Raw genomic sequence first — 27075 nt, 5'->3', positions numbered from 1 at the left:
TTTTCTTTCCCTCTCACTGTATTATTTAAATACTTAATCTTTATTCTTAGTTCAGCATCCTTCATCATATGTCCTTACCTCCCTTGAAAAGTGTGCAATACATTGTTTGATCATCTGTACAAAATCACATCACTTCATGGATATTCTAAATATAGTCTGTTAGTATATAGCACCTACTAAAAGGTGAATATATATATATGTAATAGGCCGTTTTCAGAACTTTTGGCTAATTTTAGAAATAGCATTCTCAACTTCAGGCCAGGTTTTTGAAAAAAGACTTCAGGAGTATCTGAGATTCTGCCTACATCAAGCCAAAGGTAAAAGCTGTTCTGTTGAGTGAAAATAGGGTGTGGCAAACATGCTACATATTGGAATTGGTCTCTTGCCTCACAACTTTTTCTACAGAGTTTCGATATCCATCTCCTAAAATGCATGCTACAATGAAAACCAAAAAAGATTTTTAATGATCTAAATGTAACCTCTGATGTCCTTTTGATGTTGTTGTTGCAATTCTCATTGACAGCAGCTTTACTAATACACTAGTCCAAACACAGCTGTCACTCCTTCATATACTTAGTAAAGTGTTCTTGCCTTCCGATATATATCTGGGAGTCGTCAGTAATTATGAAACCAGAAATGCAGAAGCCCATCATCACATACTACAGAAATTTTCTATAGGATTGACCTAAAAGGGTTTACATTAAATAACATTTTAAACTTAACTTTATTCCTTCTACTACAGATAACAGGAAATGTTTTTAAAGGCTGGTCCCAAAATATTTGCAAAGAATTGTCAGAATTGTCTTATGATTTGAGTAATCTTACTTCCCTTTTAGAGTCCTATTTTTGTTGGTTTATGTTTCAAATGTTGCATTGATAGGATTATTGTGAGCACGAGGGGAGACATTTGGCCATTGCTGATAGAGATGGGGAAGTTGCTCTCTCGTATGTAACCATTGCATGAATTGTAGCCTTAATCAAAAAAAACCCAGCATGTTTTCTAACTGGATTTTGTTCCTGCTAGGAGTTAGAAAAGTCTATAAGCCATCTCTGGGATAGTCCTTGCTTAAAAGTCTTACCCAGTCTGGCCCCTCCCCTTTATTCCTCTGTTCAAGGTCACTTACTGAGCATTTACTATGTGCACACTTTCTTTAGGCAACTAGGAGCCTTGTGCCCTCAAGAGTTTACAGCTTGTTGGGAAGGCAGATGGGGGATTATACACACAGAGAAATGAAATAGGAGCTGAGCCCTGTTCTTAGTAACCAGGCTGTAGGGAGCCAGAGGAAAGGAGTGATTAATTCTGCCAAGAGGAAGGGAGAGGATTCTGTCTTCATCCTCTTCTATACTGAATTACCTTCTAAATTCAGGACAGGGATCTGCACTGTACAAGTGTGACTCACAGGGCTCGGGAAAGAATGCAGCTACTTTCTGTGCCTAAATAGGGTGTTGGCGAAAACAGGGTAAAAGCAAAGTCAGAACTGTATAAATTGACTGAAATCTTTTCAAATATTTGATAGAAGGTCTTGGGTTAAGTGTTACAGTTTTAATTAAAGTATTTTAATGGCAACTGAGGGTTAATGAACCCAATGGGCATTGTCCTAGTTATCAACATGTTGTGGCCATACAGTTGGGAATAGCAGTGTGGGCTTGTTTGTGCGATACGGGCGGGTTATCATTAAACTTTGCAATAGTCTGTCACTCATTCCTGAGGCAGAAGAACTTTTGAGTTTGCAATAGATCATCCTGTGTTGCAGTTTTGCTTTTAAATTTAGCCGAAATTGAGCCTACTGAAAAAACTTGTATGAAAATGGAAAAAGTATGGGGCACCTAGGTGGCTCAGACAGATAAGCGACCGAGACTCTTGATTTTGGGTCAGGTCATGATCTCGGGGTCGTGAGATCGAGCCCCGCATCGTGCTCCGCCCGCTCAGTAAGGAGTCAGCTTGAGGTTCTCCCTCCCTCTCGCTCTCTGCCCCTCCCCCCACTCATGCTCTCTAAATAAATAAATAAATAAATTTTTCTAGAAAATGGAAAAAGTGGAGTTTTGAATCAATGAATTGTTCAATCAGGGCAGAGGTCCAGTTTAAACAATTTAAGCCACGGACATCTTTTACGGGAAGGCTGTGTCTGCACTTTCATGGTCATTGCCCCAGTGTTCTGCTTTGCTTTTCTCGTTCTAAAGGTATGAGGCCTATTTTCCATATGAGTTTTCAGCAAATATTTGTACCCATTTATTTTATTTTCTCAAGAAACTTTTAAGAAGATTTTTCAATGTAGTGCGTACCAGGGACCATGTTTCTCTCTGCATTGGCACTATCCTGTTTTGAGCAGCATGGTGATTTGCTGTTGAATTCTGCAGAGGATGAATGTCCTCACTCTGTAGATTGTAGGGTTAGTGTAACGTGCATATGATGAGCGCAAAACTTTGTGAGTCTCCTATTCTGTTCTAACCCTGTTCTGTCTCCAGTGTTCCCAAGAGTGTTTGGCACACAGTAAGGGCTCAACACATACTTGGTTTTATTTATGGAATGATATGCTGACTGAATGCTTAGAATATACCATTAAGGAATTCTAGTTGAGCTTTCATTTTGTTGGTTGCTAGATTTGTAGTATTTTAATCCCGTATATGACAACATTTCATAAATTAAATCAGACTTATCAGTGACATCTGAAGCCCCATTTACTCTTTTGCGATCGGTAGTTTCTGAGGACATCCAGTTCTTAGGAAAACCTGACTTAGACTTAAAGAATTAAGAAATTTTAGGGAGAATCTAGGTCTCATTGACTTTAATAGCCTTAAAGATGAGGTAAATGGGATTCAGGTTTACCAAGCTTTTAACAATTGGTTCTGGATCCCAGATTTCCTGATTCTGAACTTGGTGTTCTTTTTTTTTGATATTAAGTCAGATACCTTAAAGCTTTTCCCCTCTGTTGCTGTCACTTTTGATCTCTCGTTTGTGAATACTTTCTTTAGACCAGACGGAATAATAAAGTACTCCAGTAGAAGAGAACTCAGAGGTGAGCTGCCCATGGAAATGTTATAGGCCAGGCCCTACTTGGAAGGTGCAGCCAACAACAACAAAAAAAAAAAAGAAAGAAAAAACACCCCACCAAGCTGGCGATCCGCCTTCCACGCAAAGGTTATTTTTTCTTATTACAACAAAACTAATTAGTGGATTTTCTAATGTAAGGAGATGTTGCTGTTAGTAAAAGTTTCCTCAGTGTGCCAGAAAGCAGATGGTGGCGGTGAACAGTGTTTTCCTTTGCCAGGTTTTGTATATGCTTTCTAAACCTGCAAGAGATTTTGCTTTTCCAGATTCAGACTTCTGATCTTTTTTATTTTTCCACAGAAATAGAAACTTACATTTAAATGTACTTGCATCATGTGGCCTGTTTGACATATCATGGTTACTTGAAAATGTTGAGTAACATTTGATGTTCTGCATGAATTTCTTCTCCGGGCCGTCTTGTCGTTCTATACGTTCTCTCCTTACGGAAATCAAGAGTGTGTGCCCGGAGAGTGCCACAGAATGAGTTTTGATGGGGTTATGAAAAGCAACGTATACGATTTTCTTTATGTGGAAATCTTTTTTATTTTGTTTTGTTTTGCTTCCAATTACTGTGTAAATACCAGCTTTTCTCGGGAAGATTCCTGAGAGCCTGCCTCTATTCATTATGACATCAGTGTTTGTATCGTTTTGAATAATTCATTTCCCTATCTTCTACTGGTGAGATGTTACTCTCTGTTAATGTAGAATTTTCTTTTGGCCTGTTTTTTAAATGCAATTCCTTCCAAATATGTTTTTGTAAAGTCTTCCCCTGTGAAGTCGGAGCATGTCCGTACAATACCACAATGGCAGGTATTAAAACAAAGTGCTCTCTGATTTTTCAGGCCAGTTGGGAGAATACGCGGCTGCAGTGGGGGGTAGACACGAGGCAGTTTTGTATGGTAAAGACTTACGGCTTTGTTGACTAAGACTCCAGACATTTTCCCCTTTCTACAGGATTTCCATGTAGAGGGGAAAAGGAAATCATTACATCATTAGGTTGGTTGTTAAAGTAGAAAATAAAAGTGGAAAATGGAAACCAACCCAGTGATATCGTTGAAATCATTTGGGTGAAATGTTAACAAGAAAGAATTGTCCCCAAGTTACTAAATGGAAAAGTCTTAGGAAATGATGTGCTGTTTGTGGAGATGTTAGCTGGCATCAAAGAAAAACATCGTTCCCACGTCAAGGGGATGCTGAGACTGTTCTGTCCATTCCCCAGGACTAACCCGGCCAATCAGAGACCCTCTGCAGGGAGTTCTTTTACCCTTCACCGCTGAAGAAACTGATTTTTACTTGTAACTTTCCCCCTGTCTGTTGCAAATAAAATTTCCTATCCCACTGGAAGAACTGCTGTTTCTGACCTTGGTTCAAATGATACCACTTCTTTTGTTACTGCCTTTTTTTTTTTCTTTTTTTCTTTCTATTGTTTCTTCTTTTTCTTTGTTTTCCCCACTTATTGTTTGTGTTTCTCTTCTTTACTAGTAACCAAAAAATAAAACAGGACAGAGTTTAGAAAGGACATTCATAGGATCCAACCAAAAATGGTCTAGCCACCGTTTATTCTTTGCTTATCTTAAGATTGTAAATCTGAAAATATGGCGGTGAAATTGAAGTCACTGGGAACCATAGGTCAGGGCCTTGGCTGTGGGAATGCTGCAGGGGTTGAAATGGTGCCTCATGAAGCCCAGCTGGGCTAGGGAGTAGAGGTGAGGACGTGTGAAAGTGGGGGCATGATTGGCAGGGAGAACTGCTGGCTTTTGTTGTAAACACTGGTCCCTGCACCTCCCTATAAGCTTTTGCTTGTACATAAGCTTTCTACCATGACCAAATATTGGAAAAACCATGCATCCCAGGGATTTGTCATTTTTGTTGACTATAAAACAACAGATAAGCCATTTCTTATTTATAGAAATATTTACCTCCCCCATCCTCCCCTGATAAACTTTGGGAAGGGTTCTAACCTAGGGAGACTCTATGTTACTACCACCGGTAGAGATGGGGGACATAGCTACTTTTAAAAAACAAGTAATGTACACTTTTCTAAATGGTATAGAGTTGAATGCGTGGAATTCTTAGTCAACATTATGAGCTACCTTGGGACTCAATAAAAAGCTCACAGTGCTTTTGCACACAGTAGGTGATCAATAAATGTTTGATGGTGAAATAAGCAAGCTTCTTCTTCCTAAGAATAACTAATTATTAGTCATTGGTTAGAGTGGCGATGATTTTTAAACAAGGAATCAGAGTAAAGATCAAATTACCCACTTAGAATTTTTATGAGGAGTAGCTGTTGAAAAAGCACCTTATATTAGACATGATTTTTTTAATCAAAATAAATCCAGGTGACAAGAAACTCTTATTTTAAAAGCACATCCTGGGGGCACCTGTGTGGCCCAGTCAGTTAAGCATTTGCCTTCGGCTCAGGTTGTGATCCTAGGGACCTGGGGTAGATCCCCATGTTGTCATCGTAGTTGGGCTCTGAGCTCAGGGGAGAGTCTGCTTCTCCATCTCTCTCTCTCTCTCTCTCTCTCTCTCTGCCACCCCCTCCTTGTGCTCGCTAGCGCTCTCTATCTCAAATGAATAACTAAAATCTTTTAAAATAAATAAATAAAAGCACATCCTGAGGAGAATTCATTTGGCTAATCTGACCCAAACTATCACTAGGCATTGTATGGAAGACAATTTAATTGTAGGATTATTACTAAGCATATTATTCATCCGTTCTGAGTTCCTGAAATGAAAAATACTTATCCCCCCACCCCAACGTCACCACAGAAAAGAATGGAGATTGTGTCCTAAAATGAAAACAAAAATGCAGATAAATGAACTTTACATGAACACATGAGCTCAACTGGTACCTAATTGTGTTCAAGTAGTAGGACCCCAGGATCAGTGGTGGATTTCTGAAAGCTTTTCTGGATTTCAAAGCTATATGAGTGAATTTATGTGTTTTAATTATCTAGGTTTGTTTTATTCTTGTTATGTAGAATGTTTGCAGTTTTCTCATTTGTATCAACTCACACATTTTTGAAATTTTATAATTCAGTATAGTTTTGGTTATAGATTAAAGTTCACTGACTAATCTTTTTAGCATGTTCAACTGCTCCATGAGAGATACACAGAACTTGATGGCTTCCAAGTGTGGTTCAAACATCCAAAGCACTTGAGATTAGCACCATGTGAAGAAATTTTAAAATATTGTACTGCAATTAATTTTAAATAACTTAGCACTGCATATGTCAAGGAGAAAGCCATGATAGGATCCAAATGGAAACTCCTGAAAGTGAAATGATTCAGTACATTTAAATCATTTTATCTATCATAAAGACATAGAAGCAAAACATATATGATTATGGCTTGGGTGAATTGGTAGAGAATCATATCATTTGAGCTTTATTAGGATACTATGGGAAGTCTGAGAACCATTTTTTGGTTGGGCTAATGATAACTCCCCGTATTCTTGCATATTTGTTATAGGTTCAGAAACCAAGTTATTAGGGAAAAGTTATTGTCAGTATGTAAAGATTATATAGGGGCACCTGGGTGGCTCAGTCGGTTAAGTATCTGCCTTCAGTTCAGGTCATGATCTCAGGGTCCTGGGATGGAGCCCCCTGTCAGGCTCCCTTCTCAGCAGGGAGCCTACTTCTGCCTCTCCCTCTGCCCCTCCCCCTGGCTCATGTGCTTGTGCTCTCTCTCTCTCAGATAAATAAATAGAATCTTTTTTGAATGTAAGGGTAGAAGCTTTAAAAAAAAAGATTATGTATATGTATATATATATTATATGTAGAGGAAGTATATCTGAAATATTTTTTAACAAATATTGTTTTAAATCCTAGGACCTCGCACCTAGACTACATTCTTTAAGGATACCTTAGTCAGTAGCTCCTAAAACACAATGCTTTCTGGTGCTCTGGGTGACATGGTGGATCAAGGTTTAAAGAGAAAACATTGCTTATGGCCTTCTGTGGTCAGGATTGACCAAGTCACTGAAGATAAACATTTGTGACTCTTAGTGGGCTATTTGTGGTCATTTATAAAGAAGAGACAGTCTTTGACTTATAATGATTACTGCACTCATGTTTTTTCTAATTGCACTTATAATTGGCAGTAAGTAAGAAAATATCATCCAGTCCCTTTTGATGGGATAGGGTCCCAGGCTTAAATGTAGCCAAAAGACCAACCACTGGATTGCTCATGATCTATTTCAAATTAGAATTTCTAGGGCTGCAAAGAATCTTTACAGGATACCTAACATGCCCCTCATTCCGGTCCAGAAAACAGGTCTTCTGACCTCTGTAGGGTCTTCCCTTACCACATGGAGTATACCACCATCCTGTCCTGCAGTCACCCCAAAGCCAAAGAATCCACCCGAAATATCTGTCGACATCTCCTATGATGGGCCCTGTTGTATTTCATGACCCTAAGAGAGCTATTTTTTCACTTTTTGATTTCCATTCCATTTCAACAAACATCTTTTAGTACCTATATGTTCCAGATACTGTGCTATCTGGCAATAAAAATAATGAGGCAGGAAATAAAAGGAGGTAGTCAGTGCGATTCTTTCACTAGTTTATATACTTTCGAAAACCTGCTTCCGTGCAGTGTACAGTTAGAGAATTATTGCTCTTATAATTTACAAGGCATTTAAAATCACGCCACTCGGTCCTCATAATCTTGAAACTCGGGCGTTTAGAAGATGAGAAGCAACGGGGCTTACCCAGCGTCCAAGAGAGGCCTCAGACCCAGGCTTGCTAATACTTTTGCCTCCTTGGCTTGTACCTCAGCTGCCTCTGTTAGAACTGTCCTTTCTTTTTTTTTTTTTTTTTCTTTTTTTTTAAAGATTTTATTTATTTATTTGAGAGAGAGAGAATGAGAGAGAACACATGAGAGGGGGGAGGGTCAGAGGCAGAAGCAGACTCCCTGCCGAGCAGGGAGCCCGATGCGGGACTCGATCCAGGGACTCTAGGATCATGACCTGAGCCGAAGGCAGTCGCTCAACCAACTGAGCCACCCAGGCGCCCTAGAACTGTCCTTTCTGTTCAAAGGGAGGAAAGTGGGCCTGATTAGGAATACCATTCGGCACTCTCTATGAAATTGTTCCTGTGGGGAAAATCGGATTCAAAAAAACTATTTTGGTATTTTCCACCATGCCCAACCATGCCAAGTATACAGACACAGCTTCCCATTTCTCTTAAAAGGCCTCTGCCTCAGCCTCCCGTAGCTCCCTAGAAAAGCAGATCCCGGCCACTACCACCAACAGTTAGCATCCAGGCTCCTGTAAATTTTGTTACGAGGCTACAGTTAGTGGTCCTGATTCCTGCTAACGGAGAATAAAAGCTATTAGGCGTGTGCACAATAACGTGCTGCTGTACATTGATTTCACCAGGAGACAGGACTCAATCAAGAGGCGATGCCACCGAATCTTGATTGTATTATTAGCCGCATAGACTGAGAGCTCCCTGGGAACAGAGACCTTACCTTTTAAACTTTTGTGTCTCTAGGTAGACAGCGTGGGAGGCACACGGTAGGGGCATTAATGAATACAATGACTTCATGAATGGAATGGGTAGGCCCAAGGTCAAGGAATTAAAAAGGAAGCAGTTACTGTTTCGGGAGAATGTTCCAGGGTCATTTTCCCCTTTGGTTAGGAGTAGTGGTGCGAACACTTGCTAACACTGCAGAAACCCAGACTTGTCCAAAATCCCTAGTTCTATTCCTCACCAGGGGTGCAATTCATACCACACTGACAGACGGTCCTGTTTTCTCAAATGCTTCAGGATAAAGACCAAAAAGAAACAAACAAAAAACCCCAAACGTCCTGGTTTACCCAGCCGCAGGATCTTTAGCCTCCTCATGAAGGTGTCTGCATTTTTTAGGCAAATTGTTACCATGCCATTCTCACTCCTGTTCTTTTACAGAATTATTTGCTGGTGATGGATGTGACAGGGGTCCGTTTGTTTGATTTTGGAGGGTTCGGTTGTATAGTCAGTCGATTCCGATCTCTTCCACTTGTGTTTTCTCTGGGCCCCTTGTCCCTCCCCTCTTAATCCCCTATCTTCCTTTTTGCCTTTCCAAGCAGGAAACTGTCACACAGCACACCCCACACCCCACCACCTTGTCATCCCAAATTCCGTGGGAGCCTGAGCTCTGGGGGTCTTCTTGAGGCCTTAACCTTACTTTTAGACAGTTGTCATTATCTTTGTCTAAAGGTCATAGCTAAATTGAATAAAAGGAAAGCTGTGTTTTCCTGTCGATGCACAAAGGCGGTATTGACTTCCCTAATCCAGTTTGCTGAGGGGTGAGAGAATTAAATTAGATATCTAAGCACAGAAATTGAGAGCCTTTGAAAACAAAGATAAGGAGACAAGACTGTATTTTCCCTTTTCCTGGGAGCTCTGGACGCAAGATTTTACAGGTGTGTCACCTGATCCGTGGTCTGCATCGATCAAAACTGTGCCAATGCATATTTAATTAGCAAGGGGACCCTGGATGCATTATAGCCATCATCCCTATATTGAATGGACTGTCAGACTTTCTGCACACTTCTCCACCCCCACCCTCCCCTCCAGCCGTGCTCCCTCCCTTGCCTCCTTGTTTGGGAAGCTTCTGCATTTTGTCTGAGCAGCTAAAAAGTTTCTTTGTTTTTAGCTGCTGATGCATACAGCACCACTGAGGAGAATACAAACAAGTAGAGTCCTAAAGTGTTTATTTTGTCTAGAAGAAAAGCTAAACCAATTCGATTCCTCTGGTAAGGTTTTTCAAACCCTGTAGAAAACCAACAAGAAAAACGAAAAGAAAAGAAATACACTGTTCAACTCTTCATGTATAGATTTTTTTAAAAAAAGAGTTAGTTATATTAGGATTAAAAAAAAAAAGGAGGATCCCAGGATAAACAATAATAGGATTAAAGAATACTTTTTTATTGTAATAGAAAAGTATTTTCTTTTTAAAAAAATCAGTTTTTTGATGGTTAGGTAGGGCATATTAGCAATTTTTTAAATTTGTCAGTCCAATTTGCATGATCAAATTCACCATTCTGTCCCGAGTCTATCATGCCCTTAGGAGATCCAATGAATGTAGAAAAGTTATTTAAGATAGAAGGTGGGCAAAAAGTTAAGAGTTCTATGAATTTTTTTTTTTTTTTTTAAGTTTCAAAGGTTTCATGGGAAATTCTACTGGTGGGGATTCTTAAAGTGACAGGAGGTTTGGAGTTTTGCCTCAGACAGGTTATTTCATGGGATTATGGTCACCGTTCATTTTCACACAGGTTACAAAGCCCAAATACCCAGACAGAGTGTTGTCTGATAAACAGATGTAATGTACCAAGTCTGCTTAGAATAAAGAGCAACAGACTGTGAGCACATGTTTAGGACTCATTTAAACTAATCAGCATAGTCTAGCTCATAGTTCTGTCTCTAGTCTACTTTTGAGGTAGCTTCTTGCTGGTAAAGTAACAAGGAATTTTTTTTTCCCTGCTACAATTTGCTGCAGAGACTCATGGGAAATTCATTTGCATACATCTTGTTACAAAGACTGACTACTTCCTGGCTTAGACAAAGTGTTGCCTGATAAACAGACTTAACACACAAATGTCTGTCTGGAATAAACAACGGCAAGCTGAGATTTACATTTCCATTATCAGAGATAATCTCTTTCCCAGTATATGGGAATTAAGAACCTTTTCTTTTAAACCAGGTCCGTGATGCTGATGTTTTATACCAGAATCACATCATGGGTGAGTTGGGTCTGATTTAAAAAAGAAACAAAAAACCTAATTTGGATGGAGAGATTCATATTGCCATGGTAAATGTACATTTTTGGGGGGAGGGGAGACCTTATAGTTTTAAAACCAGGTTTCCTTGTATTATTTTAGTTGATCTCCGCAACAATCCTGTTAAGTTAGGCAAGATGGTAATTAGTGTCCCCATTTTACAGATGAGGAAACTAAGATCCAGACCAGTTAAATTATATAGTTGAGATTTTCTAACACCTTTTTTGTCATTTCATGCTTCTTTCAGTAGTAAAAAAAATGAATGCAAGAAAAGCTAATACTTAGTGTACATCCTGAGCTTAAATAGCATGGTTTCCCTTAACAGAAGTCATTTTGTTATTGTAATAAATTTCTTATAGATATTCAGATACAAGAAAATAATGCATATAGACTGTAACTCAACCATGCATCATTTTCATTTGACACACTTGTTTTTATAACATGAAAGTATATAGGGAAATTTTCTATTTTAAGTTGTGTAGATGACTATATGAGTAATCTTCAAGTATATATTCTTCTGTTTAAGAACTCCACCAACTTACTGTTCCAATTAATTTCGTTTGTGAAAAAAGTGACTAAAAAGGGGATGTGATGGCTTTTTAAGCAGGTCTTTGTTTACACATGAGTGGGTGGGTGACCAGGTTGACTCAGTCAGTAACTTTGGAGTTCTGAATTGATCAACAGGTTACCATCACATTTCCTGTTGTGGGAAAAACAAAACTCAAGATGATTACCTGAATACTATATTTTAGTCACAGACCCTTGTTGAAGAAAATGTAAGAAATTATAAATATAGCATCGTGCTTGCAGATCATTGACTTCATGTAGAACTTCATTGAAAAAGCTGATCATTACTTGAAATCAGCCTCATGCAAAGACTGAAGGTTTAAGATTGAGTCATTTTGTCGCTACTTTCGGAGTGACTGAATTTGTCATTTTTAAAGCTTAGAAATGATCCCCCCTCACTGTCATAACACAATAGTTACGCCATTTTATTTTTTTTCTCAACGTGTTAAAACTATATCATTCCACAACCTCCTCATGCACATAGAAAAATAACACATTTATGAGTAGGTGATAAGACGGTTGACTCACTCTTCAACCTAAACGGTCTCATCATCATACACAGTCCCGACTAAACAGATGGGCTCTGAATACCAGCACTAACGCCAAAAACTCTAATTCCTGCAAATTTAATATTTCACAAATTCTTCTTAAGGAAGACATTTAAAAAATTTTTTTTTCAAGAAAAAAAATGGTAGTAACCTAGATCATGTAACACTCTTAAATATGCCCTGAAAATGCGATCCAGGGGAATGGCTAAGAGGTAGATCTCCCCAGCAGCTGGGGGAGCCCTGCCACGTCACTGCTGCATGAACACAGCCTTCCCCCTCCGTCCGAGCCTGGATGAGAGGAGAGGCAGAGCCACGTGTGCACGCTAGCCTAATTCTTTTGGACCGAGGGCTTTTCCTCTGCTCCATCTCCCCATCTCCCTTCTGGTGAAGGACTTGCTTGGCAGGCTTCGGTTACCGCGGTTACCACTCGCACGTGTGCGTGTGCACACACACACACACACACACACACATGCAAACACTCCCTTCCAGCTTACTGGGAAAGTTGTAGCAATCAAAGTTTGTATTTTAAATCCAATCAAGATAACACTTGCCATTTAAAGGCCCGTGGAGTGTTTCCATTTTTAAATCTTTTTTTTTTTTTTTTTTAAGATTTTATTTATTTATTTGAGAGAGAGAATGAGATACAGAGAGAGAGCATGAGAGGGGGGAGGGTCAGAGAGAGAAGCAGACTCCCTGCTGAGCAGGGAGCCCGACGTGGGACTCGATCCCAGGACTCCAGGATCATGACCTGAGCCGAAGGCAGTCGCTTAACCAACTGAGCCACCCAGGTGCCCCGAGTGTTTCCATTTTTAAAGCTAAGAAAACTTTGATGGTGTGACTCACCTCATGATTTATCTGTGTTAAAATCTAGGTTCTTGTATGTTAATTTTTCATTAAGTGGGTCACAACTGTGTACATTAATTGACATTAAATATTGGTTTGGTTATTCACTGGGCTTAAAGGATTTTATCTATTCTCTGGAAAGCTAATAATAATTGAGTATATTTAGTGGCCCCAGATTGAATGATGGTATTATAAATCTCTGTTTGTTCTTCACCAGACCATGATGGATAATGTTAGATTTAGCTGATGGTGTTGTATTCATCAGTGTTCACGTATAAGCTCCGAACTGTAGGTACACATGTACAACTAGACACTGACATTCTGCATTCGCGGACAACGTTTTTCAAATAATTTCCTCACACCTCAGTCTTTAAGGTCATGGTGATACTGGGGAAAAAATAGATAATAGCCTTAAATATTAAAAATCTTAGAATATTTCTTTTGTAACTGTAGCTGTAATGACTAGTAAACAAATGTGACTATCCTAACCATTTGCCCTTCCAGATTTCTTTACTATCATAACACGTTGTGGTGCTGGAGGGTCACAGTGGAGTAATTCTAAACCTTACACTAGCAATCAGAGGGAGAACTGTTTTTCCATCATAACATCACGGATGTCGGAAAAAAATGAATCTTGGTGTGTTTTGGCCTCTTTTGCGAAGAACTCTGTCTTCCTGAACCATAAGAAACGAAACTTACCTGAATCTTGAATATCTTTAAAGGCTACAATTGTGGAGTGTAACTGTTAATTAGATTCAGAGTGTAATCACCCTTAGTCCTTATTTTCTTTTCTTCCAGAAATGCTCCTAACTCTTCACTTACTTGCAGCAGAGTACTCATTCCTGTCCTTGCCTTTTCTTCTCACATCACAAACAACTTGAAACTCTTTTAGGTGGAATTTTCACTTTCTTTCTTTCATTTGACTAACTCATTTATGTTCCTGGATGCCTCTGGCTTTTTCATATCACCTTTACATTTGGGAGACTTAGAACTGGACACGGAAGTTTAACAGAGACTTTTAAAACTTCATTTTTAGCCAAATCATAATGCAGGGAGGGAGGTTGAAACTTGGGCTGAATTATTTTTCTCGTGGAACCAGAATTTGTCTTTTTAGGGTCCGTAGACTTTTGTTGATATCATGATAACTGAATAGGAATTACATTGGTTTGTGTCAGGGTGGGGGAAGGGTTCTTCACCATATCACCTCTGTTCTTCCTTTATCAATTGTTCACAACAGCAGTTGTTGGGATTTTGAGGCACCCCTCAGGTATCAGAATATGGCAGATTTCTCTCAGCTTTGTATTTTTTGAATGTGCGAAAATGTCGTCCATCGTTTTAGACTGCACGTTTCTGGGGGGCCTCCTCTGTGTCAGACGCCATCCTCAGCCCTTGTTATTCTGAGGAGCCTCTTGCGGTGTGTCGGCCAGGGGATCACGGGAGGTGATCGTGCGCAACTGCTAAACACTGAGCAAGATTTCCCACCCAACGAACCAGAGGGATATGCCTGTCTTTCCCTTGCCAGGCCCCACGAAGGGGAACATCAAGCAGGAATAAAGGCCTTTTTTGCCCTCCTTCCTCATTTTGTGAGTCTCAGTCCCTATTAGGTATGACTTTAGTATGTTTTTTAATCGCGGGCAGTGGCCCAGTGTTAGAAAGCTGAAGGACAAGTTCATCTTATTGAAAATTCATCTCGTTTGAGTTCAGCAGTTAGTGAATCAGTCCTTCGTTGGGCCAGGCACCCTTGGAAGGTACTGGAGACAAGAGTGAGAAAAGAACTCTTTTCTTATGGAACTCAGATTCTCATAGGAGATCATTTAAGATCCCCTTAGTATAAATCACACCATAAGAGATGGCTGTACAGTGAAGGGACTGGAGAGGAGAAAGCCGAGCACAGGGAAAATTTAGCAACATTCCACCTTTGCTTCATGTCTAAAGAACATAAACTCCATGGAAGTGATGTCTATATTTTTTGCCTGCTCGGGTTTAACCTAATGACATGTTTTTGTCATTCTTCCCCTTCCCAGAGGGAGTGTTCTCTGAAAGTCCCGTGCTGAAGGGGAGCAGAACTGAGGTTGGGGCAACTGAATGCGTGGATAAGTAGCAAATCCAGCACAAGGCTTTTGTTCCTGCATTGCACAAGCTTATGGAAGCAGAGACTGATATGTAGGCATTAGGATTTATTTTATTCCTTTCCGCAGTGATTATATTGATAGTGAAATATCTTTGTCTGAGCACTCCAGCAATATAGTTGTAGGCGCCATAAAAATGCATAGATAGCTGGCTGCCCGTTCAAGTAAGAGGCCTCAATCCAGCCTCCTATATGCAAACCCTGTCTATTTTAGGTTTAAATTTCTGCTCATAAATTTTTTAAAAACCAAAAGAAACATTGCTTTTCAAGGTTAGGTTGAAGTCTAAGATTCCTTAAACCAAAAGCAAGTCCCTAGATGGGAAAAAAAAAAAAAAAATTGATGACCCTAATGTACTTCCTCACAGGAGCATTTCCAACTCCATCATTTAAACACACTTTAAATAATATTCTCTTCGTTGTAATATACAGATCTCCTGGCTTTCAACCAGGGAACCAGAGGAAGTCATGCCAGATATAAGGTAGAAGCTATGAGATATGGCATCCAATTCCATGCAGTTGGGTCTGTTTTCTGGGGCCTCTAATTCTTTCAGGCGGCAATCAACTGACCCTGTGATGATTGTCAAAGAAAGTAAGCTATGAAGTTAACCTAGGCTTCTGGCAGGTCTCTACCAAGTATAAAAGAGAAAAGTTAAGTTAATTGTTAACCTTCATGATAGTGTTTCAATGTACATGCTTAAGAAAGCAATTGTTCACATATCAATTATGTATGGGTAGAAATTAATTTGCAATTCTGGTCATCTGGTTGACTCCATACTTAACAGCGTCGGTGACCGTTTGCCACAGCAGGGAACATGTCCATGCATCCTCAGCATAGAACATAGCCCCGGGACAGGGTAGTTCTGTTCCTTGTTGGTTCAAAAAAGAAACGGCATTAAACAGCCCAGGGTTGAAAGTAACTACGGAAATTTTTAGATCATTTAAATTTTCTTGTAGATCTTTGGCTCTGCCTATCCCTTACCAGGATAGTGTGTTTTAGTATGCTGTCCTCCATGGATAGCAGTGTCTCCAGCTTTTGAATAAAACTGGAGAAATTAAATTCTGTTTTCAGTTTGGCTAGATGCCCCCACCCCAGTGTGTGTATCTGAGCTTTCAGAAGAGTGCTGCAGCCCCTTTCGTACCAACTCTGAGTCTGTTTTTGCCTCTCAGTCATTTGCTGTTTATTTGCTTCTCTTTCTGTGGCTTGGAATTTTAAACTTTCTTTGAACACACCTACGGCCATCTTCTGTTGCTGTTCATGTCTTCTATAATCATGTTATGTTTCCGTAAAGGTAGGGTGGTGAACCAAGTGTAAAAGAAAAGTCAAAAGAACAAAGAAGTCCACTTATATATTATTAAAAACATCGTTTTGATCTCATTAACCTTCTTGCCTTAATATTCGTGGATAAATATCAGGAAAGTAATTGGCTTTTGTATATTTAGATTGAGATGAAAAATGTTTTTCCATTTGTTCATGAAGAAGTGATTAATCCTGAAGATATTATACCTAGAAGAAGAACATCAGCTAAGCTATCATATTTCCACCAGCTAGGTTTGCTGGTATTACAGCAACATAAATGTTCTATTTGGCAGAATTTTATGTATCCTTTTTGGGATGTCATCAGGAAGAATTTTAACTTTCCCTAAAACAAAATTAAGTATTTTTTTAAATTTTAATTATAAATATTAACGGTTTAAAATTTTCTAGGACAAAAATAATAAAAGTATGCCTTTCTCCTAAAACATGTTGAAATACTTCTCAGACTATTTAATTTGTAAGTTTTAATGGCAAAATTATAGGATCTTTCTATAGAGAAAGAGAAGGTAGTCATTCCATATTTTTTTATTGCTCTAAAAGTAATATTAATTTATCGAGTTAAAATTTAAAATATGGACCAATATGAATTTGCATTTCCCCCAATTTTCAGTGCAGGCTCCATATTTGCTTTCGGGGATCATTCTGAAGGATTTCTCTCAAGTTTTTTTGAGCTATCATGCTTTTGTTTGTGTTTTCACTATGGTGATCGTTACAAAATGATAAAAGCTATCACTTTGCCAGACCTAAATAAAAATTCACTTTTCACATCTTTTGTTATTTGCACTTTTGGATCAGCATAGAATATTTGCTGTAGTCACCAGGTTAAGATCATCTGAAAACTTAAAGATAGATATTTTCCTTATAGTACTTCCCTATAATTAAAATCCTCATTTGCTTAAAAGCAGAGAGCCTTTCTTAAAGTAATAAATTAGCATTTCTCGACCTAGGGTCACTAGGAGTGCTACTTCTTTTTGCAATATCTCCAAGAAAGAGAATAATAATGCTATAACTCTGTTGAAATAGAAGTAATATTTTCAGTTTAATCACAGTTAAGTGTCATGACCTTTTGATCTTGCACTGAACTTCTTGCTGAAATGTGGTCAAATTTTAGCCAATTCTAACCCTGTGAAGCCAAGGTAAAGTTATTAGCCAGACTTTCCACAGATGTAGAGGTTTTTCTAAAAAATATTTCTGTTTGTTTGTTTTTAAACAATGTTATATACTGTTTCAAGTCTCAGAATATGTTTTACAGCAGGAAAATTTACCCTTGAAATATTTTGCCCGATTTTTGTCTCCTCCCTCCAAAAATGTCTAAGTATGTTTACTTCTAATTCTGTGAGATTCTTTTGCTCTAACTTAATTTGATCTCATTTTTAAAATTAAATGTTATTTCATCAAAAATGATCCCATTTAGAAATCAACTGAATTAAATTTTTTTTTTTTTTTTAGTTTGGAAATAATTGTATTTTTTAAGTAAAAAATAAATGGAATTCAACGCAGGTGTGCAGGAACCTGTTTTTGCAAACAAGTCCTCTTAGCAGCTCCCAAAGGCATCGGTACAAGAGGAAAATCATACTCGTAAAGTGGAGGAAACCTGTCCCTTTTCCGAAAGATGCCTTTGAGTGATCCTGTGATTTCAAGTGAATGCGCTGGAGTATTAGGACTCCCGTATTTAGTGGCGTTAGTCTGCATAGTATGTTGCTGTAGTAGAGAGCTAAATATCAACAGAACTTGTTACTGTTGTTTGGGTTGCTTTTATATACCAGCTTCAAAATATGTTTTGACACTTTATTATGTTCTGAATCAAGCTTCAGATGTGTGTAATGAAGGATGAAGTCTTTATCAGACTCTAGTGTATAAATAATGAAGAAGAGCAGTTTGGAAATGGTTTCTCTGTAAGAGAAGGGTTTCTGAAGAGTTTCCAGTTTTGATCTGGCGCAAGCCGGACGCCGCTGGAGGCACACCCAGAACGGAGCGTCCTCTCTCGAAAGGCACAGGCTGCTCCTGCCACTGCTTTTCTCCCCCTTTCTTATCTTCCTCCCGCCCCCGCTTTTTTTTTTCTCATTCATCTTGTCATTCCTATAATGTTCTCATTCCTAGTTTACATGCTGAACCTTTTGAGAAAGTCTGGCACCTCTGATCCACTTTCCCTCACAGACCCTGTAATTTTTGGCTGTATTTTTATGTTTTTCAGATTCAAGTCAATCTGAAAGTCCCAGCCAGCCAAGTGACGCTGACATTAAGGACCAGCCAGAAAATGGTAAGTTTAGTTGGGGGACTCTAACTGCTGCTTTTAGAGTCCAGCGGTAGCCAGGAGCCAACCAAGTACAAGGATTTTGGGGTCTTTCCCATGGGCAGCTCATAGTAGGAACAACTTTGATGACTCAAGGAGGTCTCTGGATCATTCGAGCAGCCCCAAGCCTTCCTCCATCCCGCTCCCAAACACCATCCGGGTACTCATGAGAACCCCAGTTCCCAAGAACATTGATGACTGTGAGAGGTAGGGTTGATTTCAGAACCTTCTACAGCACAAGCGAGGAGCCGCCGCCTCTCTGTTTCATTTTTAGTTCCTTCTAAGGTGGCAAATGCCCCGCGACCTTCTTCACTGGTGATTTAAGGTCATTGACTGACAAATATTTTTGTAGCCGTTCAGAGCTCAACCCTTTCCTAAGTGCTTTCAGAAAATGATCTCTGCCTTTGAAGATTTTCCACTTTAAATTGTCTGAAGTAAAATAGTAAGGGTACGTGACAGTATTAAATTCCTAAATTGTGTAATTATATAAATTTTCTGTTGCAGAAACTTGATTAGCATAGAGTGCACTCTTTATATACAAATATAATAGTACCCAGTAAAGTACTAGATCCGTGGTATGTGCTCCAAGTACAAAACAGATTGTTGTAAGTTGGAATTTAAGATGGAGTAAAACTATCAGTTTCAGTAAAAACTGAAAAGTGAACTGGCAGTCCCTATCATATACTAAACATTGTACTATGTACTTTCCCAGATATCATCTCATAAAATTCCAAAATGCTCTTCCTAAAGGCCCTAATGGGGAGACTTGACCTTGACGGGCCTGTGAAGGGCATATGGCATCACGGCGTTTGTGTTCCAATTCTGCCTCTGCTATTTCTTACCTTTGTAACATTGAACAGGTTATTTAACCTCTCAAGGCATAAAGTTATTCCTCATCTTTAAAATAGTACGGTAATAATATATAATAAGAGCCTACCTGTTGAAGAGCTAAATAAGATGCACATATTCATATAGCTTGTAAAAAATTGTTAGCTCTTCAATATTACTCATTACTTTTCTTGTCAGTATCATCCTTTACCATATTGGTTTTTCATCTACTTAGAATGACCTCATTCCTTGGGTCACTCTTTTGTTGTGCTATACATTTTTCCACTTTCATCTCCGTCTGATCTTTTGGAATAGATAAGGTAAACTGAATTATGTCAGAATTGTGGGATGGAGGATTTTTGCCACATTAGATATCCTCTCACTACAGAATTTGTTTCATTTCCCAAGCCTGGGACATTCTTGATATCATTGCTGGATTCTGACATTAAATATGGACTCTCTGGCTATCCCCCTTCTTATTCTCGTGTTTTAGTGGTATTTTCCTTATCAAAGTTGTCTCTTCAAAGCAAGCATAAGAAAAGAGAGACCCCTGAAGTCTTGTCTTTAGTGTCATAAATAGCTACATCTTATTATTTGTTGACATTTTTAAAGGGATAATTATACTTTAGTTTCATCCTTTATTTCCACCTGACTTATAGGTGATACCTTAAGTGTTTCATTTTTCGATCATACTTATATATAATCCGCCTGAAGTTGTGTCCAGAGATACTCATTTTATTCTCATTTCATTTTTAAAAATTGGTGGGCTGTATGGGTATGTGGTTCATGTATTTAGGGCTGGCCATCCCTCTAGCAGGCCTGCGATTCATCTGTCTTCATAAAATGGCCGACAAGCTGTTCACATGCAAATATAAATTGAGAGCATGAGAGGCCTGGCATGCCTTTCTGGAGCTGCCTGTAATACCGATATTGTGCATTTCCCATTCCAAAAAGCAACCAGGATCGAGCCTGGATTTTTCGGCCAAAGGCACAAAGATACTAGCCAAGTTCACTTGAACCCCAGATCACTTGGTGCTACCTCAAGGATTCACGATACTATTTTGGGGCTGAGATCGGGGGCGGGTAGGATCATGTGAGTTCAAAGAACGTATTAATATCTGGGGGAGAAAGTAGTAAATTCCTGTGTTTCAAATGTCTATTTATTTCAAAGAAAAAGAAGTAGAGGCCGCTTTGTCTTGGATGCCTCCGATGGAAACAGCCTAGGGACACAACAGGCTGCTCAGTTTCCTCTACCTGCCTTTTGTCAGTCTCAGATGCAGTGATTGGAGGAAACGTGATTTTACCCCTTTTCTAAAGACACATAATCCCTAAAGGAAAATAAGTGAAGAGTTGAGGACCAGGTATTTACGTGCATTAGAGAACTTTTTAGTGTCGCTTTGACCAAGAGTGATTTTTTTTCATTACCCAGGTTATGGACGATGAGTTCCTAAAAGGTTTTTGTTTGTTTGTTTCGTTGTTGTTTTTAAAAAGGCAACTCTCATAAATGTAGCAACCGAACTCTAAGAACACTTGGAATCTTGGTGGGTGAAGAAGTGACAGGCTCTGGTCTGCAAATAAAATGGGAACGCATTACATCTTCTTCATGTATATATGCGAGGGGAAATCATATTCTTTTTATCCTAGCTCTTGAGGAGAAAGGTAATGGGAAACGAATGGTATTTTCCTAGTAAACCATGGAGAATGAACAGACAAATGGTAACATGCCGTTTCATCCAAAACCATAAACTAGGCCATGTAACTTTACCTAAAGTGGATGCAGCTGTTTCTTCCCTGTCCAACTAGTCTGTTTTTTTCTGTGGAATTTTTGCTTTCTTTTCTTGTACTCCCTTAAGACTTAACTGTAAAAGAAAACAAATCTTTGTCCAATTAGAGTATTAGATGGGAATTTTGAAGGAGTTATTTGAAGCCCAGAGATAAAATACCAGAATCTCTGAAACTCAAAATTGGTATAATATAATGATTAAAAACTCTGCCTCTAGAGTCAGACAGACCCAAGTTCAGATGAAATAATGGCTGGATGACTTTGAATAAACTACTGCCCCAATCTCAGTTTTCTTATCAGTAAAATAAGAATAGTAAAAGAACATACATCGTATTAAAAGGGAGAATATGGAGACAAACCATAAGAGACTCTTAATCTCAGGAAACAAACTGCGGGTTGCTGGAGTGGTGGGGGGTGGGAGGGATGGGGTGGCTGGGTGATGGACACTGGGGACGGTATGTGCTATGGTGAGCGCTGTGAATTGTGTAAGACTGATGAATCACAGACCTGTACGCCTGAAACAAATATAATACATTATATGTTAATGAAAAAAAAAATTTAAAAAATAAAAATTTTAAAAAAAAGGGAGCATTTGTACATGAAACAGCATCATGTCTGGTTCATAGTAAGGACTCAAAGAAAAGTAGCCATTATTACTCTTAGTTGAAGCTCGTATCTGTAAAGAGCATACGTATTGGAGAGGCCAAAAGCTGGGAGATTTGGAATGGAAGGGGGATAGTGTCAGAAGGGAACCAAGACTTTCAGAGCGGTACCCTTCTGTAGGTACCTACTCTGTTCTGAAATGTCAGATGTGAGTCTCCTCAGATCTGTCCATAATCCCCGCAGTGCCACATCTGTTTCATTATGTAGACTGTTCCTCACATTCTGTTCACCTCCTAGGAGTTGACTACCACAGAAGTGATTCAGAGTTGCCAGAACCTTCAGAATGAGCATTCCCAGAGAAGGTGATTCTGGAAAGAAGGGGCCCCACCTAGATGGCTTTAATTTTAGCTGAGTCTTTCCTTGGCACCAACCACATAGAATCTGGCTTATTAAAAACTATAAGCTGATTAAGGGTCGGGCTCATGACCAATTCCTTTTAAAACAATCTTGCAGAGCATATAGCTCTGTGCCTTGAACTTAGCAGGTACCTGGTATTTATTTGCTTAATGAATAGAATTAATAAGTAGATGAATATGTTCTCATTATCCCCAAATATTTTGCGAGTGTCTGCTCACTGTTGATTTACCAAGAGGTTTTTAAAGAAACAAATATCAAAAATAAAAAAAAAAACTGGAGATGCAAAAAATCTAATTTGGGTGTGGGGGAGAATTGCACATGGACACGTGGACATACATGCGCAGATAAGACTGATAGTGCTGGGAAGCCAAAGCCAGAAGCTATACTAATGTCCACGGTAGATCAAGTTGTACCTCTGCCCCTCCCACATGAGCAGGTGTGAGCGAAGACATGAGATAACCATCATGTTAGCTTATGCTTGTTTACCACAGGCCATGAAATTCTGACAGAGTTCTCAGCTCTGACTGGAATCATGCATTTAATTCTTCTGCATATTGCTGAAACCCCCTTTCTGGCTTTTCAAGAGACTCTGAAGGTGATAAGCCTTATTTGTTGGACTTTGACTTAGAACATCTACTCAAACCACCTTCATGAATTCCCGAGAGGTACTTGAGCTACTGATAACAGTTTTTATGGGACAGAATGTTTGAAATGACTGCTCGGTATTTACGGGACCTGTGAACAGTCCCCTAAAGCTTGTGTTCTGTGGTGCATCAGATCAGTCATTAATGAGGGAAAAGCTCATGTGATAACCCTCCTACTTAATTCAAGTCACACTTCTGTAGGGCCACACCGAGTCCATGTCTGAGGGAATAGCATCGTCCAGCATTGGCGCTCTGAAAGCCCCCTCCCCGCTGGGACTCGCTGTGAAAACACCCTTCACTGAAAAAAAGAAAATATGGGATTCCCTCGCCAGAAAAAGAAAAGCTGTGTTCACATGTTTTTGCCCCCTCTGTTTACTCTCTCTCATCACCTGCACTGACTACTGTGAAAAGCCTCATCTTCATGGTTTTTAAAATGTGATATTTATAACAGGAAAGCAGAGTTGGTATTTGGATTATTTCCTTTAGGCTTAATCGTGTTTGTTCTTCCTCATTTATCTGGTGGTCGCCCATATGTTGGTGGCGTAAACCCTCAGATGGGCCTTTACAATCAGTGGAAAGCCATTAATCATGATGCTTGCCCCAGATTTTGAAAATTTCCAGCTCTACCTGCCAATTTGAAAATCACCCTGGAGAATTGTTTGAGTGTGGCTCTCCTGGTCAGGGATATCGTTTGTGTCATTTCCATCTTGTATCGCTACACTAATACTGTTGCTAAACGTTGCTAGACGAAAAAGGAATGTACTCCAACCACAATCACATCTCCTTAGTCATCCATTAACTCATTTCTGTGAGTATTTTGAATATTTCAATACTTATGAAATAATTTTCAAAGCTACTGACTTGCTGACTTAGGATTTATGTGTGGGATCCACTTTGTAATTTGGGGGGGAGATAAGAGAACTGTCAATTTCTACTTCTCTTATGGATAAACACTGTTTTATCTGATAATATGCTCTTAACACCTTGGAGGCCCTATGCTTTAACTTTTTTTCACTACGTCCTCCAATATATGGGAGGTATATTGTAGTGTTACAATATTAATACATAGCATAAAGGCAGAATAAAGTTCGTAATTCCAAACCCTAAGAATTGTCTCTTTCTTACTGCTGGTTGGACTGCCCATTTTAAGAACCATTTTGATTAATGTGTCATTTTAGTTGGGTCATTTTAGGAATTTTGGAGGCAATACAGCCTTATAATTTGCACTTTCCTGGGAAAGCAGGAGCACTCTAGCACCATTGACTTGTAAATACAATTTATCAATATTTCATAATTTGCATGAGTTTCTTTGACAATTACCTAGCAAGAGTTATTCTCGGTGTTCATTCAAAAAACACTGCAGGGACAGACACAGCAGAGTGACCACCAGAATAGCAGCAATAATAGTAATGATCAACATTCTAAACCATGTAAAGGTCCCAAATTAGGGAGACGTTCAAACCTAAATGCCTTCTGGCTTCCAAATCTGTATAATTAAATTCTACCTGATGAATTTTCAGCAGTGCGCTGGAGCTGGTCTCTCTCCTTTAAGAGACTAGAGAACCAGAGTTTGGTTTGATTTAAAAATGTCATTCTGAGACCAGGTGAATTGTGCTTTCTTAAATATTGTTCGCAGATGTGACCCATCATTATTTGCAGAGGCTCTTTAGAAATGCCTCCAGACAAAGGAAATTCTTGGATCTTGCCTTTTGAAAGATGAGGTACCAGGTGAGGCTGCAGGCTCCCCCACCCTCGGCCCCCCGCATGCATCCTGCAGTGTAGACTAGGTTGAGCTTTACCACAGGACCCAGTGTCATTAAGGAGCTCTTTCAACTGAAAAATAGGGAGGAAATTTGTAGTCATTCTTAAAAAGTAGTTTTACTTCACACATTATGGGTATTTTATTGTCTACATACAGAGGATAACTAGCTGAATAGACTTTAAGTGGTTGGCTAGTGGCCAAAATAGGGAGTGTTTTAGACCCACGTTCCCTGATGTCTAAATTCTCAAATAGACTGGATGGGTGGTCTAGTTCAGACATCTTCCCTCCTCCACCTCCCCTCCCCCCCCATCCCTCACACACAAATAGTTACAGAGGAAAGAAGAAGTAAAGGGATTTCTTTCTGGTCCTCAAAATTATTTGTGCCTGTAACTCTTGTCCCAGGAGACACGACCATTTGAGTGCCTATTAGATCTCACATTCTAAGTAGAAAGGCATTTTTAAGCGTTGATTTATAATTTATTTGGGATTGTGTAAATCTGTCCATAGATCTTGATTCCAAAAATGTGAAGCAATACAATTCATGTAGTATTGGAATTGGGCTCAGAAAAAAAAGCAAATGGGGAGCCGTCATCAAATCACAGTGTGGTAGAAGGTACACCTGGTGTTTGCAGCTCCATCTGCTATTGTTCAGTTTTCCCTGTGATTGAGCCCGAAAAACTCTGATAGGACCCTTTGACAGAGAAGGACCCTAGAAGGACCTGCAGGGTACTTTTAATGGTCACTTTCGCATACCTCTCCATCAATTAAAAATCAGCTCGGTGAGCTATCGGGGAGGCTACTTCGGGTCAGGAATAGTGTATGAGCTTTCCTTGCCACAAATAATAGGATCTGATTTGACACTGGAGTGTGAATTTGTTGATTTAAAGCCTGTACATTGTTTTTTGAGAAGGAATTATCCTTTTGTGGATAATATTAGAAAACTGAATGTAATATAAATAATTTATTTGGGGATTTGGAGTCACTAATCCAGATTGATTAGTTGTCTGCCACAGAAATGCATGTGGCCACAAGGATTTTTGGCACCTTTTCTCCCTGCAGCTTCCCCATTCTTTTTCTCTTCTTCAGGTTTTACTCAGCTCCAGGCAACTCTGTTCCCTTGGCATTAGCTTGTCGTTAAGGAAATCCACTGGGATAGCTCAACTAGAGGTGGGGGGAGGGGTAATATTTACTGCAGATTACTCTGCCCCATCTCAGTTGTTCGCTTCTGTACTTGGTTGATTTTCACCCAGAGGGAACAAGGGAGTCTCCTATGCCTTATCTGCAGGCATCATATGGTGCATATAGAAAGAGAGAAGCGGAAAGGATGTTGAGGCAAGGCCCAGCCAAGTAGGAATAGGCTTCCAACAATCTCTCCATGAAGGAACGTCAGTGTTTTCTAAGATCTCTGTAGGCATTTTGCAACTAGAGAGCTTCTCAGCAAGCAGTTTTTGTAAACTCAAGAGATGAGCAAGGAGAAGCCAAATCACAGCTTCCGAATAGGTCAGATTAGCAGAGGAGAGTTGCCACGACAAGCCCGACACTGAGCATCTGTTAAGAGAAAATCAGTTGTCCAAGCCACTTATAGACTCTGTACCTCAGTTTTCTCATAAGTAATTCAACAGATAGTTTAAGAATCTGCTGGGTACATTTGGACAATGTACTGGATGCATTGAGGGAATACAGCAATGGATCGGACATCCTGTTCTGGAGGACTCGATAGTCTAGTGAGGGGGGAAAGGTTTAATTCATCCATCCATTCAACAAATATTTATCTAGTGCATCTTAAGAACCGGGAACTGCACTGAGCAAAACAAAGAAAACCTTACCTTCTGGTGGGAGGAGACAGACAATGAACTAACTAATACATACATAATGTGCCCAGTGATATTAAATACTACAAAGAAAAACAGGGACAGATAAGGGGATAAGCAGTGGAGGACATGGGTGCTATCTTACATAGCATGGTCAGGGAAGGCCTTTCTGATCTGTTGACATTTGAGTTCAGACCTGAAGAGGGTGAAGAAGAGAACTATGCAGACATTACAGACTTTGATTCTATAAATAGAGATGAGTAAGGCTTTGAGGGAAGTTGGGGGAATAGTAACAGGGTCAGTGTGGCTTAAGGGGCATGAATGAAGGAGAGAGCAATTGGAGATGGGGATAGCAGGAAACGAAATTGTATCGGACGTTCTAGGCCGAGGAAAGGACTTGGCAAAACCCTTGGTAAGCTATGATATGCTCTACAGAGGAATGCACATACCAAATCCATTCACTTCTTGATATAATAAATATATCCCAAGCCCCTATGATCTGTGAGATACTTAATGTTTAGTGACGAGCAAGGCAAGCATAGAGTCTAGCGTGGAGTTGTAGACAAAGGCCTGATTTGTAACATTGCCAAAGAGAGAGGCTCTCTCATCTACCATGGCAACATCCTTTAGTATCCCCAAAGGTTTTTCCTTATGCATGTAATACTAAAAGCTGAGTTACTTACATGGGATACTTGACTTCACATACCCACTCA

General features: G+C 39.4%; 1 protein-coding gene across 12 annotated transcripts in view; it reads left to right on the top strand.

Annotated features, from left to right (window-relative positions):
- NFIA (nuclear factor I A) overlaps positions 1 to 27075 on the top strand; it is a 367960-nt gene that overhangs the window by 171701 nt on the left and 169184 nt on the right. For 8 of the 12 annotated variants that reach the window (XR_004910155.2, XR_013448154.1, XM_036070041.2 and 5 more), the window contains exon 3: positions 18416 to 18481. The exons of 1 other annotated variant lie outside the window; for it this stretch is intronic. Coding sequence is in view for 7 of the 11 variants with exons in the window: in XM_036070041.2 (XP_035925934.1) it covers positions 18416 to 18481 (66 nt within the window). In the remaining 4 variants the exon portion in view is untranslated. Of the gene's footprint in view, positions 1 to 2973; positions 3140 to 14802; positions 14937 to 18415; positions 18482 to 22990; positions 24149 to 27075 lie in introns of those variants that run through there. 3 more of the 12 variants (XR_013448155.1, XR_013448156.1, XM_078073047.1) reach the window with 3 other exon arrangements.

Source organism: Halichoerus grypus, chromosome 5 (genome assembly GCF_964656455.1).
Source record: "Halichoerus grypus chromosome 5, mHalGry1.hap1.1, whole genome shotgun sequence".
Taxonomy (NCBI): domain Eukaryota; kingdom Metazoa; phylum Chordata; class Mammalia; order Carnivora; family Phocidae; genus Halichoerus; species Halichoerus grypus.
The sequence above is the reverse complement of the archived record's forward strand: the minus strand, read 5'-3'. Positions and strand labels throughout refer to the sequence as shown.